We start from the raw sequence: 19220 nt of genomic DNA on the forward strand, positions 1-19220 counted from the left end.
CACGGTGAATTAGCTTGAAAATAAGTTACAAAACAGACTTTTGTTTTTCCTAACCCATGTAGTACTAATATATTTGTTATAAACTATATTTATTTGTGCTCTTTTGATGCGGTTTATGAACTGACTGTCCGTTTTCAAGGTATGTTTTTGATTTTCTTTTGAATTTGTACACCCTCTGTTGAGTGTTTGTGTCAAGACAACGTTTATTAGGCTTGCCCCTGCTGCAGTTCTATGAGGTAGGAGGTGATTTCTCTGGGTATTTGCCACCAGGTTCTCCCTTCCCAGGATTGGAGAGGTTACTGAGGCATGAGACTAACCTTAGGCTCGCCCAGACTAATCCCACTGCTAGGATCCCTCTGCCGTTCCCAGCGCCCACTGGGTTGCGTCCAGCGGCGGGGTAAATGGTCTTCTTGGCAGCAGGGGTCTTTGTCTGTGGTTTCATACTCAGGCCGAGCTGCATACTTTGTTTAAAATGCCTCACTGGTGTGGTCTCGACTGCGAGGTAGGTTGCTTGATTTATGACACTCAACAATAACAATTTTAGCTTTTTGTTTGTAATTTTCCCTTTAATTCCTTTTGATACGAGAGAAAAAGAAGAAAAAAACCTAAAGCCTAGATCATTGGATCTAATTAGAATAATCTTAGCCTTGTGGCTATTTACCAGAAAACGGCCAGTCAGGTCTTCTTCCTGCTCAAAACACTTCCCAAACAACCCACTTGGTATGAACAGTTTAACCTTATAACAGTATCTGCAAGGGAAATGTAGGAGAGGATAATAAGTTACAATCCGGCATAGAACGCTTGATAGATGTGATCAGTTATTTACTCGACCGTTGTAGGGTTATTTTCAAATTTCCGGGGGGGGGAGGTGATTTTCCACTCTGGTGATTGGAGATCGACTTTTTTTACCCTTGACGCGTGTGTCTACCTCTTTTCTGCAGTTTGTATAGCGGTATCTGTAGTTAAAAGAACAAGAAAAGGTCCCTCCCATTGAGATGTTAATGGGGCTTCCCGCCAGGTTTTCACAAGCACCCTGTCTCCAGGTTGTATTTTATGTATTGAGAAGCCAAGAGGGCTGTTTTGCATAATTACCCCCTGCTTTTGCAATTCTTCGAGATTTTTATTTAATTCTACTAGATATGGTTGTATTTGTTTATCCTCTAATCTCGGATGCCCTACAGGCATACTATGGGTATAAGGCATCTCATATAACATTTCAAAAGGTGAAAGTCCCGTCTCGGAATGAGGCATAGTTCTTATGTTTAATAAGGCTAATGGGAGGCATTTTATCCATGACATTTTTGTTTCTAACATTAATTTTGCTAATTGGGCTTTCAATGTTTGATTCATTCTCTCAACTTGTCCTGAACTTTGAGGGTGCCACGGGGTGTGGTATTCCCATCGAATGCCCAAAGCATCTGCTAATAGCTTGATGATCTTTGATGTGAAGTGTGTGCCCTGGTCTGAATCGATGTAGCTTATTAACCCATAGCGTGGTATAATTTCCTCTAATAAGATTTTTGATATTGTTTGGGCTGTAGCCCTGGAGCTTGGGAAAGCCTCTACCCAGTGGGTTAGCTTGTCCACCATGACTAATAAGAATTTGTGTCTCCCGACCTTGGGTAGTTCAGTGAAATCTACCTGGATCTTTTCAAAAGGTCGGTAAGCTGCTGGACGACAACTCATTAACTTTTTGGAGTTTGCACGATTTATTTTTTTTGCAAGTTATGCACCCTTGCACCTCTTGTTTAGCTAATTCATATATGCTTTTGCAGCCGAAGAATCTCAGGAATTGCTCTGCCAAAGCCCGGGCCCCCCAGTGTGTTTGTTGGTGTAATCTTTTTTAAAATCTTCCTGGTGTATTCTTTTGACAACAATTTTCTCCCATCTGGTAACTTCCACTTACCTCCTTCTAACTGTCCCCCGATCTTCCGATAAGCCTCGATCTCCGTTTCAGAGGGGTGGGGGGGGGGAATTCCTGAGCGTCCCCTTTTTCAATCTCTGGGGCACTTACTTTTAGCAAAGCAGCGCTTTTTGCCTTTTTGTCTGCTAAATTGTTCTCCCGAGCCCTGAATTGCATCCCGGTTTGGTGTTCTTTTATATGGACTATAGCAATAGCTTCTGGTCTTCTAATGGCTTTTAGGATTTGTTTAATTAATTCTTCATGAATCAATCCCTTCCCTCGTGTGTTTAGCAGGCCTCTTTCTTCCCAGATTTTCTCAAAGGTGTGCACCACCCCAAACGCATTTGGAATCAGTGAAAATTGTCTCCTTTTTCCCTTCAAGACCCAGCAAAGCCCTGTATACTGCATACAGTTCACATGCCTGAGCTGACCACCCTGCACTCAGGGACCTAGATTCTATCACTGTTTCCGTCCTTCCATCTATGACTGCATACTCTGATTTTCTTTTCCCATTTATCACCCTGGCAGACCCATCTACAAACCATTTTTCTCCTTCTTCGAGTTCTTTTTCTTCTAAATCAGGTCGTATTTTGGTCTGTAATTCTACCATTTTAACACAGTCGTGGGGAGGATGCCCTTGGACTGCCAATATAGGTGTATTATGTCTTGACATGCAGGGCTCCAAAGTGCCTCTTTTTATTAAATCTTCAATTATTGGTTTCAATCCCTTTCTTCCCTCTAGGGAGATGGGATACTGTTTTTACCCTTATGGGGTCTTCTGGTTTCTTAATTTTAATGTGTATTGGTTCTGTCTAATTTTCTAGCTTCTCCTGGAATGTGCCAAACCCTGGGATCAATTTTCTTTTCATCTTCAGTAGTTAGGTTGTATAAACTTACCATGAGTTGTGAGTCTTTTGCAATTATACTTATTCTTAACATCACTATTAAATTCCTTCCCAATAAATTGTATTCTGTTTCTTCTACTAATAAAACATCCCCAGCACAGATTTTATTATCTGATTCTATTTCTACATTCTTTAGGATGGGGACTTGAAAGAGCTCCCTTTTAGCCCCAATCACAGTCATGAAATCCTTACCTTTGATACATCCAGGAGGCAGTCTTTGAACTGTGGTTTTTTCTGCTCCAGAATCAACTAAAAAGACTAGTTCCTGTTTTTGGGGTCCAACCTTCAATTTTATCAAGGGCTCTCTTGATGTCTGTGACCCCAGATTATAAAGCCTCTGACACCTCTATTCTTCTTGAAAGACCTTTTCATCTTTTATTCTTCTTACAGTTTCTCTTGAGGTGTTTTTTCTTTTTACAGTAAAAACATTCAGGGGCACTTACCTGTTTGTTTTTCTTTTGGGTGTGTGCCGGCTTTCCCTGGGGCCCCCTGGCCGGAGCTGATGACCCAGCCGTTTGTGTTTGTGCTTTCCTTACTGCTGCCACCAACACCCTGGCCTGCGTTTTTTGTTTTTCTTTATCCCTTCTCATATACACCTTTTGTGCTTCCCTCAATAGTTCCTGTAAGCTCTTCTCTTGCCAATTATCTATTTTTTTTTTTCTAACTTTTTCGAATGTCTTCCCATGATTTAGTAACGAATTGTATTTTTAAAAGGACCACTCCCACAGGGGATTCAGGGTCGGTCCATGATGGGCTTTGTTCTGGCTACTTTTCTGCCCCGCCCCCACCCTGGGGGTTTCTGAATTCTCAGTCCTTTATGGCAGTCTGCCTTATCATATCTCGCTCTTCAGTATTAAACAAGGATCTTAATATAGCCGAGATATCATCATATGAATATATATTATCTCCCAAAAATTCGTCTAACCTTTCTGCCACCCCCAATGGATCATCCATCAATTTTCTTGTTTCTTTTTTGAAAGCTCTTACATCTCCCGTGTTAATGGGAATATTTACAAACCCAATTATTCTGGGAGCTGTGGGGACCCCCTTTAAGGGGTATTAGATTAGGTCTGTCCCTTTCATCATCGCTATCTCCCGTGTTTCTTTTCCTTGTTTGTTTTTTATTTATTTTTTTTTTTTTTTCTTTGCCGAGTTCTACTGGCAGGAGGGGACGGGCTTTTTCCCGGTGTGGCATGCGCGTGTGTGTCTCCCAGGGCTGTGTGGAGGAGGGGTGTGGGGGTTGGGACGGTCCCGGAGCGCCTGCATCAGAGACTTGTGTATTAGGTGGTGGTGCAGACTGATCTGGGGGGGGGGGGGGGGGAGCGGGGGAGTGGAGGCTGCCGAGACTTGTGCTTGTGATGGAGGAACTTGGTATGGGGGTAGCAGCTGCCCCGTACTTACCTTGTAGCCAGTTGTCTTAATAGGGAACAGCCGCGCGCTGGCATGTCCTCTATAGCTTGGCATAATCTAGCTCTTCATTGTCCCACTCTCATTTTAGGCGTAAAATGCACAGCACAACTTTATATTGACCAGAAACAAGACAAATTCGCTACCGATTCCCAAAAACCCGTGGTCGAGAAGCCAAAAGCACTTAGATTCCAGCCCTGCAGAGTAGTAGCGGCAGCTTGTGCTGTTTTTAAAACTGCCGCCTGCAGGACTGGGTTTCCCCATGCCACGTGGCCGAGCGGCGACCAGTGCTGCCCGTGCATGGCAGGAAAGCCCGAGCCGGGCTCCCCCCGCTGCCCGTGTGTGGCAGGAAAGCCCGAGCCGGGCTCCCCCCGCTGCCCGTGTGTGGCAGGAAAGCCCGAGCCGGGCTCCCCCCCGCCGCCACCGGAGCCGCCACCGGAGCCGCCGCCGCCCCCGCCGCTATTGGCGTAAGTCGGAGCCTCCTCCGCTTCCCCCTCCCGCCGCGGGGAAACCGAAGCCGCCGCCACCGGGAGCCGCCGCCGCGCGAGTTTTAAAAACTGCAAAGCCACGCTGCCTGCGGCTACACGGAGCTGCACAGCCTTCTAAAATATTAACTTAAGGGGTATTTTACTGTTCACTTGTCCCATATTTAAAGTTTTCTTACCGTATTCCAAGTCAGTGTCCACAAGTTGTTCCAAGAAGTCAGTTACCCGCGTGCTAAAATATTTATTTCAGTCCTACCCCGAACTGAGTTTTTACCAAGTGTTTAAACCGGTCTTCTCTCGACTGAACCTTGCCAACCTAAATGACCACACAGCGAACCGATCTGTGGGTTTTTCGGCTGGGAAATGAGTGAGCTCTCTTTTACCTGTTTTCCTGGGCTCCCCGAGCCCAGAGCCGGTGAGGTTTACCAATTTCTCGAGTCCACGAGAACGTACCTTCCCTCCCCCGACCCGTCCGTGAGTGGATCCCTGTAAACTCCCAGAGTTTCAGGTCGTATGCATGTTGTGAGTATACCCGAGTCCATTCGCTTCCCCCTTAGCCGACCACCTCCCTCTCGGGCTAGTGGAACTGCGGTTTATTGGGGTCCGCACTCGCGCCGTGGCTATGCCACGTCTCACTCAAACACACACCCACCCACGCGCCACCCAACCACGCAGTACTCACGGCTCCTTTTCCCGCGTGGATTCTTCGTGCACGTTGATTTTACGAGTGAAAAATTGCTGCAGCCTCGGAGATTTAGCTCCGAATTCCGAGAGCTCTGGGCCCGTTTATATCTTTTCCTTAATGTGGCTTTCTTTGCTGCTTTTGGAATCTGGTTGGTTCCGTGGGGTTCTGCAGTCCTATCCGGCTGCTAAAATCAGCAGGGCGCCGCCCGGATCTAGGAGAGGGAACTCCCAGGATACCCCCAAACCAGATCACGTAAGGGGTCACCAAGTTTGTTATAAATGAAAATTTGTCCAGCCAAATTAATATGAAAAATAAAATATTTATTTTACAATCAAATTTTATCTAGCCAGCCACAAGGAAAGAACAGAGCCGAGCCCGGGGTCGGCCCTGGGTGTGCAACAAAGAGGTCAGCCTCAGCAGAGGTTTTCCTCTCTGCCCACACACCTCCATCCTGGTACAAGCAGTTTTTATAGGGAAAATTCCGCCTGAGGCTAAGATTTCAGTAATTAGTCTTTTCTTCTATTCAGAGTCTATATGTTAATAAGATTTTCTTTTTTGGTGATGAGGGAGAACAAATCACTGTCTGGAGTTTGTTGAATCCTTTGATGAAATTTACGGGAACGCTGTATTCACGCCTCAGGATTTCCATGATATCCATCTCGGGTCGTTTACGCGAACGATCAGCACCTGGGGTTTCTGTATCTCCCCAGACATGGCCCATCTCCTGTCGAGTACCTTCTTACTTGTAAATCAGTTTCCAATCTACACCCGGTCTCACCTGCGCCTGTGAGGGGGGGAAATCCTAATACAAACATGCATACTCTAACAAATATTCAATATCACATATATCATATTAGAAATGGCGCAAATTATATCTACTACACATAACACCTTCATGTTGAACGAGTTACAGATGCAAAATAGGTACAAAATAATAAGGGAACTTTTTTTTGAGACCTGTACTGTGGTTTGTGAAGAAGACCTTCCGTGGTCCTTCTCTAAGTTTCAAAATAGCAACAATGCTATTTTGAATTTCACCTATCTCCTCTGTGATCAGAGAAGAGAAGCATCAGGTAAAGAGACCATTTTGGGGTGGGCTAGGGCCATGTTAAGGAGGCAAAAGGCATCTTTTTACGTGGCCGTCCGTTTTCTATGACGTTTGCAATGACGGTGAAGGGGGTGTTCCATGATTCCCTTTTAATGTTGCATTTGGTTGCCTAGCTTTATTCTGCAGTAACTTTATCAGGCTTTTTTAAAGCATACACCATTAGTTAGTTAGTAAAAAAGGTGGCTGAAACTTCTGAAGAAGCTGCCGCTGTGGCCTGTTGCCTTGCAGTGCAGGATGGGGTGGATTTCTGGTCTTGCTGCCTTACATGTGCCCCTGCACCTAAGGGCCTGCACTTCAATACAGCTGCTTGCATTCAAAATTATGTGCAAAGCGTAGAATCCAGTAGTGAACTCACTAAATTCTTAGACTTCCTGCTTTGTACTGGCATATAAGCTTCCCCCTCTTTGCTACTGCTTTTTCTCTTTAGAACTGAATGAATGAAACACTTATCAAAGAAGGAGCAGTCTTCCTCCTTTTCCCCTTTTCTTCCCTTCTTTGTATCTTAAGTCACTAAGTTGCTCCTTACAGTTTTATAAATTTGCTTTAAAGATAAAACCTCCTCTTTCTTAATGTAATTTTGTGTTAATGTATGTATTTTTTTTTTTTTTTTTGCTTCTTCACTAGAAGAAGACAAATATTTAAAACATAGCAGTGCTGTTAATAAAAAACACATTTGGAAACAAAGATATTCTTAGAGCTGTGGAAGTAGAGAAGTATTGAACTGCAAGATAACCTGATACATTTAAGTAATACTAGACAAGGTTTTCAGTTTCATAATGGAAAATAGTCATAGAAAATAATAAAGTAGTAGTAAATTTGGAAGTCTCTATTGAGTTGTGTTCCCTAAAGGAGCGTAAGAGAAGGAAATGTTAGACAAGTTTGTTTATTACAGTTTAATAATCTGCAACTTATCCATATACCCTTGGGTTTCTAAGGCAATCACAGTGTAAAATGCAGTGAAAAATACCATGTTAACTGTGTGCCTCAGTAATTTTGAGTTTGCTTAAAGATACATCTTACTGAGTGAAGTTATTATTAGTATTCTCCAATGAATTGCTCTTGCAGCAAAGAAGGTATGTTTTTCATCATTTTCATTCTGATGAAATCAAAGGTGTGTATATATAAACTTCACTGTGATGTGAATCTTCCTTCCATCAGTTTCTGTGTAACGTAACAGGGAGAAATACTGTCTGTTGTGTTTCATAGTACATTCTAGATAATTGATATTGCTACATAGAATACTTTGTTAGCTGTGCAGTTCCAGCAGCAGCAACCAGAGCATAAAAATGTCTTTAAATCTGTAATGTTGTTTAACACTGCTGCTTGTACAACAGTCTGTTGCCTGAGCAGTGATTGGACCCTCTTCCTATTAGTTTCATTACTTTGAAAAAATTTGTCATGTGGTGGGTCCTTTCCAAGGCAAAGATGTTAGTTTATTTGAAACAATATTTAGTTTATCTGTTGAAACAAAATACTGCTGTTCAAAACTGCTTTGAAAACACTTCCTCATTTAAGTGTGTGCAGGTAGTGTTGCATGTATTCATTCACTCATTCTGCAGTGTTTGTAGCTACTAGTATAATTTTATAGAATTAGGCAGTCTGAGCAGGAGAGAGAAGCTCCTAGTTTACTTCATCAAAGTCCTGTCAAAGCTAGCTTGAACCCCACAACATTGTTTTTACTTTCTTATCTTACTCTTTTTTGATTTAAGAGATCTTGCTATGAACAAAAACTTACTGTATGTCAAGTCAAAATTCCTATAATAGTTTAAGGTCATTATACCTAGACTTTTGAGCTTGCAATAAATAATTTTGCTTTCTTCTTGGAGTTCCCCCTTAGCTATGTGTGGATTATAGTCACATTTTTCTAAAGTCAGTGCTTTGCTAATTGTATATATTGATATATTTTTAGAGGACCATGCTTTTGTTTGGACTTCCCTTCCACCCAATGAAAGTTCTATTCACTCAACAGCTGCAGTATTGAGTTTTTAACCCTGCCTTTTAAGTCCCTCCTTTGGTGTTAATAATTTCGATTGATCTCCCCTGAACTACCTTCAGACTGTTGTTATCCTTCTGGTAATGAAGTACCTAGAGCTGGATGCATTATTTAAGGTAGAAACACACCAGCCATTATATATGTGCATCTGTGTGTCTACTTACACACATCCACTGTCTTTTCCTTTTTAGCTCCATTCTGATACAGCTTATATCTTTAACTCTTGTGTTTGAGTCATTCAAGGTCATGTAAAAATTATGAGTCCTAAAAATTATTTGATTTTTTTGAGCAGAAGCTATGCTCAGTGCAGCAGTGTGCCAAGTCAACTCTGTTTCTTCTGAAAAAAAATGGAAGGGTAGCAACGATAGTCCTTTGTAACATTTTTAAATCCAAGGACTGCGCACCTTACTGAATTTGGCTCAATATTGTCATATGTTCTCTTTATAAGTTACCATGGAATGAATAATATGGCTTGTTTCTCTTTTGTGATGTGAATTCTGGACCTAGTTATGTGTGAGTGGCTCTTATTAAATTTTAGAAGAAGATCCATTTGTGAAAGGGTAAAGCAGACTGGAGAGGTGAAGTGAGGGAAACCTTTTGTGGTGCACATGAATAAAGGTCTTCAGTGCAAAGAACTCAGAAGAGCTGAAGTTCTAATAGAATCATAAAAGGATGACATTTGTTAAATGTTTTTTGCACATCCAAAATCAGACAACTTATATATTACTTCTTTTGGATGCTGGCAGCAAGGCAAAAATGCTGTATATTCTTTTTCACACACACTTAGTACAGACTAAGTTAGAAACAAGTCTTTTTTCCTTTGTTTAGTGTGAAGTGCAGATGTTAAAGATGATCATGGACTGTAGGGTGCTGAATGTAAGTGGATGCAATTAACAGATGAACGTTTGTGAGTACCGAGGGTTAAAAAATTATGTCTGTTTCTCAGTAATGTGTTTTTTCAGGATGGAATGGATTTTTCAGTTTAGATGAAGTTTGTTGGGACCTGGCTCTTCAGTCCAAAATTCTTACCACAATAAGGGATCAATATACTATTTCTGAACTGGGACCTTAAACACAATCATTCTTTGGGATCCTCTTTTATGAGATGGGGAGAGGAAGGAAGGGAGGAGCAGCATGTAGGAGCTGGTGTATTTTGTCTTCTCATTAAAGGGAACATAGTTGGCTTGAAATTTTTTACTTTCATCCCAACTTTCTTACTGTTACTACAAAGTTTGATTAACATGGAAAACAGCCTTTTTTCTTGCATTGAGTCTTTCTGCACTGCACTATCATTTGTGTATTATAAAGATTGCTCTTACTCTTTTAAGTACCTATAACAAAAGAAGGAGGAAAAATTACTGAGACTATTTTGACTGTAAACAGAAGAATAAATGTGAGTCATACAAGCAGCATCTGAGCAGTTTTTTCCACTTAATGTGACCAACTGTTCTCTTCAATGATGAATCAGATGCCTGTTCTTTGAATTCCTAGTTTTTAGGCACAAACTACTTTTTCTATGACAGAGTAAGGCATGGCATTATACACTCAATGCTGACTTTCTTATATTGTGAGCACACGTGATCCTGTGCTTTTTCAAGGATGCATCCATTCTTTCATCTAGCATGCCTTTTTTGTTTTACTGTGATCCTTTAAAAACTACTTAATTGCTCAGGATAACTGGAAGTCCTGGGGAAGCAAATGGGATGAGTATTTCATTGCTCCTTATGTCTAATATGACATTGATGTGCTTGTTTGGAGTATAGTAGTCCCTATGCAGAGTATGCTGTTACAGACTTGTCGTCTTTGACTTCTGCTGGGGACCAGGCAAGCACAGTCCTAATCAAAACAAAAGTGGCTAGCAGGATTTAGGGAGGGAGGCTGAGGAAGGAAGGAACGGGCAGTGAATATGTGTCTGCAGTGAGCATGTGTGGGGAAGATCCGGCAGGGATCAGCCGCGGGTGCTCAGCAGCCTCAGCGCGTTTAGCATCTAAAAGGGATGGATGGAGCTGCCTGAGACCCGGAGGCAGGCTCTGGCACTCACCAGCTGTGCTGCAGCATGCAGAGAAATGATGATTGTGGTGTGGAGAAATTAAACCACTGATTGTGGTGTGGAGTGCTACAGGGTTGGGATTTTTTTTTCTTTTTTTTTAACATTTTTCATTTTGGCTACTAATTAACATATAAGTTAGCATAGTGTAAGGACACATAGATGGCAAAATAATTCTTGACAGCTTGATGGTTTAAGATGGTTGTCTGAAGAAACTTCAAATTTGGTTATTTGAGTTACAGAGCTGCCATCTTCTTAACCTTCCATATTTCATCTTTCTACATCTAACCCCAACACTGTAGTAAATTGTTATTAGTAAACCTATATAGTATTTAAGTGAATGGCAATATCATTAAGCCTAAGTGGTGTTGAATCAGATCAGATTTGGCTGAAGAGTTTTAAACTTTGTATGTTGGCAAGTAGAAATTACAAGTGGTCCAAAGGCAGAGGGTTGCAGTGGGACAATTTTGTTTTAAGAGGTATTTCCCTCTTTGGCAGAGCAGTAAGCACACACTTTCCAGAGCATGCTATCCTCCTTTTCTCCAAGACTGAGGAAGTTGTGCACAGGGGTTGGGATACTGGAAGGAAGAGGATATTTTGTCTGGGGCACAAACATAAGATATCAAAGCAGATATATGAACCAAAGCTAAAAGGAAATGAATTGTCAAATTGGGAAAAATGTTGTTATTGTTGCTTGTTCTGGTTTGCAACTACATTACTGAGATAGTAGGTACATTTAGATCCCTCCAGAGTTTTGTTTCACAAAGTATACTCCCATGTAAATATTGTTTGATTCATCCTCCTTAAGTAACACATTGCAGTACAGGCCTGCCATATTTCCCCACTAATTATCAATAAAAGCAAAATTAGGCCCACCAGTTTCTACAAAGGTGTATAACAGTGACTGTAAAAGTGTCCTTTAGGAATGATCCCAGGAACTAGAAACTGGAGGATAAAGACCATTTATGATGCTTTTTAAAGTCAACACAAATAAATAAGTTCATACTGTTTGAATTTTAAATTTCCTGTATGTAGAAGTGCTTTTTTTGCCTTTTTCAAAATCAACTGAAAGTAAGCAGGACTGTTAGACAGGTATTGTGTGATGCTTGGCTCTTTAAAGAACAGTTCTTCAGGGCAGATTTGGACTGGCTTTTGCCTGATGGATATCACCGGTGAAAGCAGTGAATCCTTAAATTGCTTTTACATCAGTAGAGTATCAGTAAACACCTCTGCATGGAAGGTGGGGAAGTGCATCTAATTGCTTAAAACTATTCAGTTGAAGAAACTGATGTCCATGCTTTTCCTCAGATTAGTCTGGCTGGTTCTGACTTAAAATAGAGAGGGGGTTATCTACTTGGGAGATGGCTAAAGGGAATTCCACATCCTCACTCATGGCTTGGTTGCTTGTGGAGCAGCTGTGGACTTTGCTGCAAGCTTCAAAGTCTGCTCTATTATGGAAAACTGGAACTGAATTTGATTTTTTGCCGAACATGCAAAGCTGTAACATGCAGCAGGTTCAGCAGCTGCTCTGCAAGCAGCCAAACTAGGCTTTGCAGTAGCAGTATGGGGTGAAGAGGTGGAGGTTTAAACTCCTACAGCCACCCTTCTCGGTGGGAATCCTAAGGAGATGACTTGACTTTTATATTTGGCAGCAGTGCCGCTGCCTCAGTAAGTTTCAAGAGCTTTTGTATCACTCTTCATGTTGGACTAGGATGAGGATGCAGCTTGTGGGGCTGCATTGCAAACTCAGCTGGGGAAATGTTTGGGTTTGTATCTGATTTTTGTATAATTTTTCATAGCAGAGAGTCTCCATGATTCCCACGAATAAGGGTGGGCAGTGTTGGCACCATGGAAGGGTGGCCAAGGGTGCAAGCAAGCAGCAGCCAGGGTGAAGTGGAGGTATTGGAGGAAAGAGCTGGAAGCTTCTGTCACAGAAATGTGATGTATGAAACTGCAGTCTCCTGGTGCAAAATAGCAAGAGTTGTGTTGCCACCTTCAGCTGGGGATGGAGAGACAACGAAAGTGATAATGACTTTTCAAGGAAAAGGGCACTTGAGGGTATCAGCATGGGTACAAGCATCTGAGCTCTCTTTGGAAGTGAAATGTTTCAGGAATCTTTGTGTCACACTTCAGTCTTCCAGTTTCTCTTTTTCTTGTTTTGTGATTACAGTTCAGTGGTGGCAATATATCGATTTGCAGTAGTTATGAATAATGAAAGCAGACAAAAAAATCGGGGAAACTTTGATACATGTAAATAATATGTGGACTTTTTCTTCTAAAGAACAGAAATAAGCATATTTACAGGGCATATTCATAATAATTTGGATATATCTTTTTATCAGATAGGTGAGGTCTTAGTGAAATTAACTGATAATCTGGAAGATACAGCTTTTTTTTCCATATATATGGATTTTCAACTTTGAAAAATAAATCAAAGCATTTGAGATTATTTGTCTGAGAGTTATAGAATATTCTTAGCCTATTATCAGTGCAGGAGCCAAGCAAATCACACAGTTTCTATTCCAAAATGCTGATCTGGTGCTAGAATTGCATTTTTTGGAAGGAGGAAGGCTGAAAAGCCTCAATTAGTTTCTTAGCATCATAAATTAATATTTTCACTGGTTAAAATTGTTTAACACATAAAATCTGAGGAAAAGCATATGAAATAAATATTTGGAGTGTATGAATTTATCTACAAAATGAAAGTAATATTTCATGACTGTAACAGATCTTGTGCACTCTCAAAAAAGCTAATGTTGTTATTACATTCATAAATTTATAATTTTCATTAATTTAGCTGATAGTGGCTTTTCTATTAAACACAATCTGTTCCCAGAGAGACCTTCTTTTAATTAGTCATGCTCATTTATAGCTATGCAGTGCTGAGAGAATTTATTTTTCTTGATTGTTTTTATTATAGTGCCACGTGAGGCTACTTTAACATTTGTGTTACAGCTCTCTGTTTATGGTCATATAAATACATGAACTGAAATAAACCCTGGTCTGAAACTGAGAGTAAAAGTGATAGCTATTGTGTTACTTAATAAGACCAGAATAAGCATCATTTAGTATTTTTTTCAAAGTACAGGTGTCTTTAAAATCCCTTAGTTGTGCACATGTGCTATAATTTAAAAAATATTTTATTTCATTTTACAACTGTGTTTTGCAAGGTGGTAATCAAAATCTTGGTTAGTTTTATGAGCCATTTGTAATAATACAATCTTAGGGGAAATAAGGGGGCTTAAAAAGCCTCTGATGACCACGTGTAATAATTTCTGAATATTCTTAGACTCATTGTACTGGAAATACTAGAAATATATAAAATATTTAACATACCTAATAGACCCAAGTTGATTTCTCTATATGTTGGATTAGACCCCCAGTTGCATCTTGTATTTGAAATAGATACTATTATCTCACCTGGTTTAATTATCTGGTCTAGGACTTGCAGATAATACATCCTGAGAATCAGCCATTTTTGACACTAAAGTGGAATAAGATCCAAGAATTATTCACAAACTTGTTTGCTGCCCTCTTCCCCAGATACTAAACACAATAGTACATCAAGTGAATGGAGATGTTTGAATTGTTTCAACAGTGAACAAAATCTCTTCCTTAATGCATTGAAATTATGACATCCCTTCCCTTCTTGTTGATTACAGACCTGGTGGGCCAAATTCTGCTCAATATTCTCACGTGAAGTGGTCTTACTGACCTATGAAACTTAGAAGTGGATGTTAAGACTTACATGAATGTTTTTACTGAAACTATGTGGTTCACAGGCTTTTGTTCTCATAAGGCTGTAAGTGTGCATTTTGTGCTTAAAAGCGATCTGAGTTGTTCCTGTACAGTGCCTAAAATGTAGGGTAGTAAACAGGAGTTAGGTTACTGTTTCTTAATTAAGTTGACTAAAAGTGATACAACTTATCAAGTTCATGCGTACATACTATGTTACGCATGTAATTTGTATATACTTTTCACAGTATGCTACTTTTTTCCCACCGTGAATGTATGATATTTAATATCTTATCTAAATTCATCTGGCCACTCATCTACCAGTCTGCTCCGATGCCATCCATCAGGCTGATAATGTGGGGTTTTTTTCCATCTTCCTGTTGAAAAATTGCTCAGTCCCAAATAAGTTCCTCACAGTAAGGAGAAAGTGGGAGAAGTATGTGAAATGCTCCCAGTGTGGGAAAGAACCCTCAAGTGTGGGCACAGGCAGGTTCTGTTGGGGGGTGAATGCAATTCACCCTTGCAGTGCAAGTGTCTTTGGGGTGTTGAACAGTTACTGAGTCCTGTGCCGGGCCTTTGATTTCTGGCAGGGCTGATGGGATGCAGTAGGTATTGGGAAATTTTTTTTTAAACTTTTTAACTTGCCATATTGCGTATCTGTGTTGATGAGGGGAAAGATGGGAGTCCTATTGGCTGGATCCTTCAGGATCTGTCTTCTTCCCAGGCCCTGGTGTTGGGGATGTAGAGATACTATTCAGAGACAAGGGAGAGCACTGGCTGGTGGGGAGGAGGAAGTAGCTGAACCTTTTGCTCAGACAGGAGCAGGTGGACAGTTCACGGATTTGAAGGCATAGTCTATTCCTATATTTGTAAATATAGGAATATAGATATAAATAAATAATATATGAATGTAAATATTTGTAAATGCAGTTAGTCAAAAAGTTCCCATTTCACCACAGTCCTCAACGGGTCCATGTTTTCATGTAGTATGTTTTGCAGAAACTGTTTATTGGGTGGTAAATGTAGGGTGTAAGTGAACCCTGTAAGGAATGCGTGGTTTCTTGTGTAGGGATCTGTGTGGCTCCAGCATGCAGGCTGATCTAAGGACATCCTGTTTATTGTGTGTGATTCTGGTCATAGAAACTACTGCAATCTGGAAAAAAAAAAAAAAAAAAAGATAAAATAATTTCTACAAGTGTGTTTAATTGGCTTCAGGAATTAGTGATAATTGTTAAAGACAGACATTTCTTGAGAGTGGTTGATCTGGATGTGATGCAGATGTATTAATAAACCAAGAAACTCTTCATTTCTGATACTGTAGAGAACTTTACATGTCACCATTGACTTTACAGCACTAGTTACAAAGAGAGGACTGTGGGATTGAACTGTAGAGGATAAGATAGCAAAAGATTTTAAAGGTGCATTGTTAAGATGAAAACAATATTCAAGATTTTTATGCAGAAATACAGTAGATAAAAGGTAATTTTATCTGAAGATAAGATTTTTGCTTAGACTTGCAGACATAGGATTTTGTTAGTGTTAGTTCCTGCTTTTGCAAACACTAAATGGAGCAGTAATTACCACATCTTTCACTAAGGAGTGCTTAATTATCCTGGACTATAGTCAATTACCTACCCTAAGAAAGTAGGTTATCCTATTCTCTTCTTAGCAATGCCTTCTCTTCCTCAAGATTTAAAAAAATCAGTTTGCAATATTCCAAAATACAATCTATTAGATTTGAAAATGTCTAAAATTACATAAATTCAAGACACTAATTGGGAAGGTTCCTTTTATTTTGATCTGTGCCTACATTGTCCTCAGTAGAAATTATTAAAGACTTTAATAAAATATAAAAATACATATTCCATTTTAGATGTATTTGCATTTAGTAACTATATTTTTCAAGAATGCGGATGATTTTAAATTAATCTGCAGTCTGCTTTGAGCAATATTTCTTTGTGTTTGATAATGTAATTGGTAGATCCAGATTCCCTGAAGAATTTTCACATTAATCTTCATTAATTTATTTTAATTGAGCAATTACATATTTTCTTCAAATGACGGATTCATTTGTTTTTATAATATAGATTTTTTTAACTGACAATAATGATCAGTAGTTTATTGGGAAATGATAGCCTGTTCCATGCTTGTTTATTGTTAATATTCACACAGTACTACTTCTTTGGATGATCATTCTTTAACTGGTGACAGCTGTAAATGGACTAAGATTAGACTGCTGAAGTGGCTCCAGTTGGAGCATTTGGTGAAAGATGAATTATGTTTAGTCTTCATTATTAGATAGTATAATCAATGTTTTAAGATTTTCTGTGATCCACATATTAATATCTTTTTAATGGGGATCAGTATTTAAAAAAAAAAATTATATAGAAAACACTACCGTGTTTTTATAGTTATAACTTGATTTCTTTTTATCCGAATGTCCATTACAAAGGATCTAAGGTAGCAGTGACCACAATAGGTATCATGAAATGCACCTACAGTATACTATATTGTCTTGAGTGAGCTAATGGCATAACATGGTTGATTTTATTGCAGTATTTCTGGTTTTAGGATGATAAATATAATGTATTTGTTAAATTCTTAAACACTGGTAAACCTTAGCTTAGTTACTGTTTTCTCCCTCTATCTGATGTGCATTTTGAAAGTACAAGATGTTTTATCTACATTTCAGGGACCAAATGTTAACTAAGAGATGAAATGTTGAGCCAGCTGAAGTCAGTGAAATAGTTGTCAAGGAGTTTCAGTGCATATGCACAGTTTGTCTCAGGGATTCTTTTATGTGATAGTTTCATCTAGGAGCTTAGATACTTAAACCATAAAAGCTTGATTAAATAAATGAAACGGGGTTTTGTGTGTATGAACCATTGTTCTGTGAACTTGTTTTTTACTATCTTTGTGGCAGCTTTGTAATCTTTGAACTGTCTCCCAAGTTAATTGTATAACAGTATTATTTGTAGGAACTTAAAATACACAAATGTTCATCTGAATTTCTTGCAGCACATTCAGCAGGATCTTCATTAATTTAAGTGTAGCTGTGCCACTTTGTGGACAAGTTTGAAATTCCTGACATTTCAGGTCTGAAAGAGGACTTGGCAGACAAAAATGTGTACTGATCTATGATTTTCTCCACTTAAGTGAACATGTAGAAAATTTAGTACAGTTTTTTTTTTTTTTGTTACTGTTTAATTCCAGCGATTTAACAAAGTTAATCTGAATTTGTATGTTTTACGAGTACATTGTTCTTGGCACAGTAACACCTCACTGCCAAATTTTTAAAGATGATGGACAAAAGAGCAAATCGCTTCCTTTTATTAAATCTGTATGGAAGTAAATTTTCAAACAATAAGGGACATGCTAAATACAGAGGAAAGACATAAATCCTTTCTTCCTTTAATAATTGGTTTGTTGAAAAATACTGATTATATTATTGTAACATAATTTTTACACATTTGCTAAACAAAATACTTTTGTGTCAAAAGCAGCTGTTAAGATTTTGAAATGTGAAGTTTCCATTAATTTGACAAATTTTATCAAAAGCTTACTGGTAGCAATCTTGTTATTAACATGCTACTATTAAAAAACTACATTCAAGCATTAAGGAATCGAATGAGAAAAATTAATTTAGAAATTATGCAGAAAACCGACAATGAAGTATTCATTATCAATAGATGCTAATATAGGAAATACAAGATCCCCGAGATATCTGCATGGAAGCCTTGTTTTCATCTTCTGCAGCATTCCTGCGTGTTTCAGGAAACAGGTTTAACAATGTAGGTCAGTTTGGATTCTGCTGGCGGAGGAATGCCAGAGAGTGATGTAGACTTTAACCGCGGTTTTTATATTTGCCAGTTCCCTTCTGGATCAGTGCAGATCTGAAGGGGCCAAAGGAAAAGATTCTGGGCCTTAATTTTTCTGCTCGCTGGCAAGAGTTGCCAGTCAGCTGTTGACTTCTCTGCGCGCTGCAGTTGTTGCGGGTGGCGGAAACCTCCGCTCCGGCGGGGCACGAAACTGCTTTTGTCCGGCGTGGGTGCCGCATTGATGGTGCGATCGGTCGGCAATGCCGCAGGCAGGGCAGGTTGCTGCCGCTGCAGAAGCTGCCCGGGGCTGCTCCGGTGATGGAGGCACGGTAGGACAGAGCCGAGGTTGGGTGGGCAGGGGGTGTTCGGGGCGCGGGTGCCGCGGCGGCGCCGGGGAGGGGCCGGGCCCCCCTTGCGGCGCCCTCCGCTCCCCTCCCCGGCCCGGCTGCAGCGGCAGCCACAGGAATTTGCCCCCTCCCGGCTCAGGTTGCAAGCCCGACCGAAGCGGGGAAGCGAGGGTCAGGGCTATTCATTGCCTATCGCTTCCTCGGGCCATTTATAACCCGGTCCTCCCCGGGCGGCTGACTGTGGTCCAAGGAAGTGATTGATATGAGAGATTCAAAGATTTTATTACTCTCTAAATACGGTTTAAATGTTCGGTTTGTTTGTTTTATTTAAAGAAAGAAAAAAAAAAAGCTGATTTGGCACACAGTGCAGAACTGAAAATGCTGATTAATATCTTTGGGGATCAAAATAATGATCAAAACTGTCTGAAGGGCAGCACTGGTGGAACTAATGGGTTTAGTGCTGCGTGTGCCCCATCTCCCTGGGCAGTAACACACAGCCATGCCCTCCACTGGGGTGCTGGCGTGGGGCAAGCAGGGATGATCACAGCTCCCCGTGCTGAAGGACCAGAATTACAGAATAATCTGAGTTGGAAGGGATCCACGAGGATTGAGTCAACTTTTAGCCTTGCACAGGACATCCCCAAGAGTCATAGAGTCATGCCATGTGCCCGAGAGCCTTGTTCAAACACTTGAACTCTTTCAGCCTTATTGCCATGACCTCTTCCATGGGGAGCCTGTCCCAGTGCCCAACCACCCTCTGGGGGAAGAACCTTTTTCTGATATCCAG

At 40.3% G+C, this 19220-nt stretch overlaps 1 protein-coding gene across 2 annotated transcripts in view; it reads left to right on the top strand.

The window, feature by feature from the left end:
- The window catches only part of LIN28B (lin-28 homolog B), a 105650-nt gene that overhangs the window by 18558 nt on the left and 67872 nt on the right, over positions 1-19220 (top strand). The window contains exon 1 of one of the 2 annotated variants that reach the window (XM_041715105.2): positions 6335-18415. The exons of the other annotated variant lie outside the window; for it this stretch is intronic. Within the exon in view, the coding sequence (XP_041571039.1) occupies positions 18347-18415 (69 nt within the window). The 5' untranslated portion in view covers positions 6335-18346. Of the gene's footprint in view, positions 1-6334; positions 18416-19220 lie in introns of those variants that run through there. 2 annotated transcript variants of the gene reach the window in all.

This window comes from Taeniopygia guttata, chromosome 3, assembly GCF_048771995.1.
Source record: "Taeniopygia guttata chromosome 3, bTaeGut7.mat, whole genome shotgun sequence".
NCBI classification, from domain to species: domain Eukaryota; kingdom Metazoa; phylum Chordata; class Aves; order Passeriformes; family Estrildidae; genus Taeniopygia; species Taeniopygia guttata.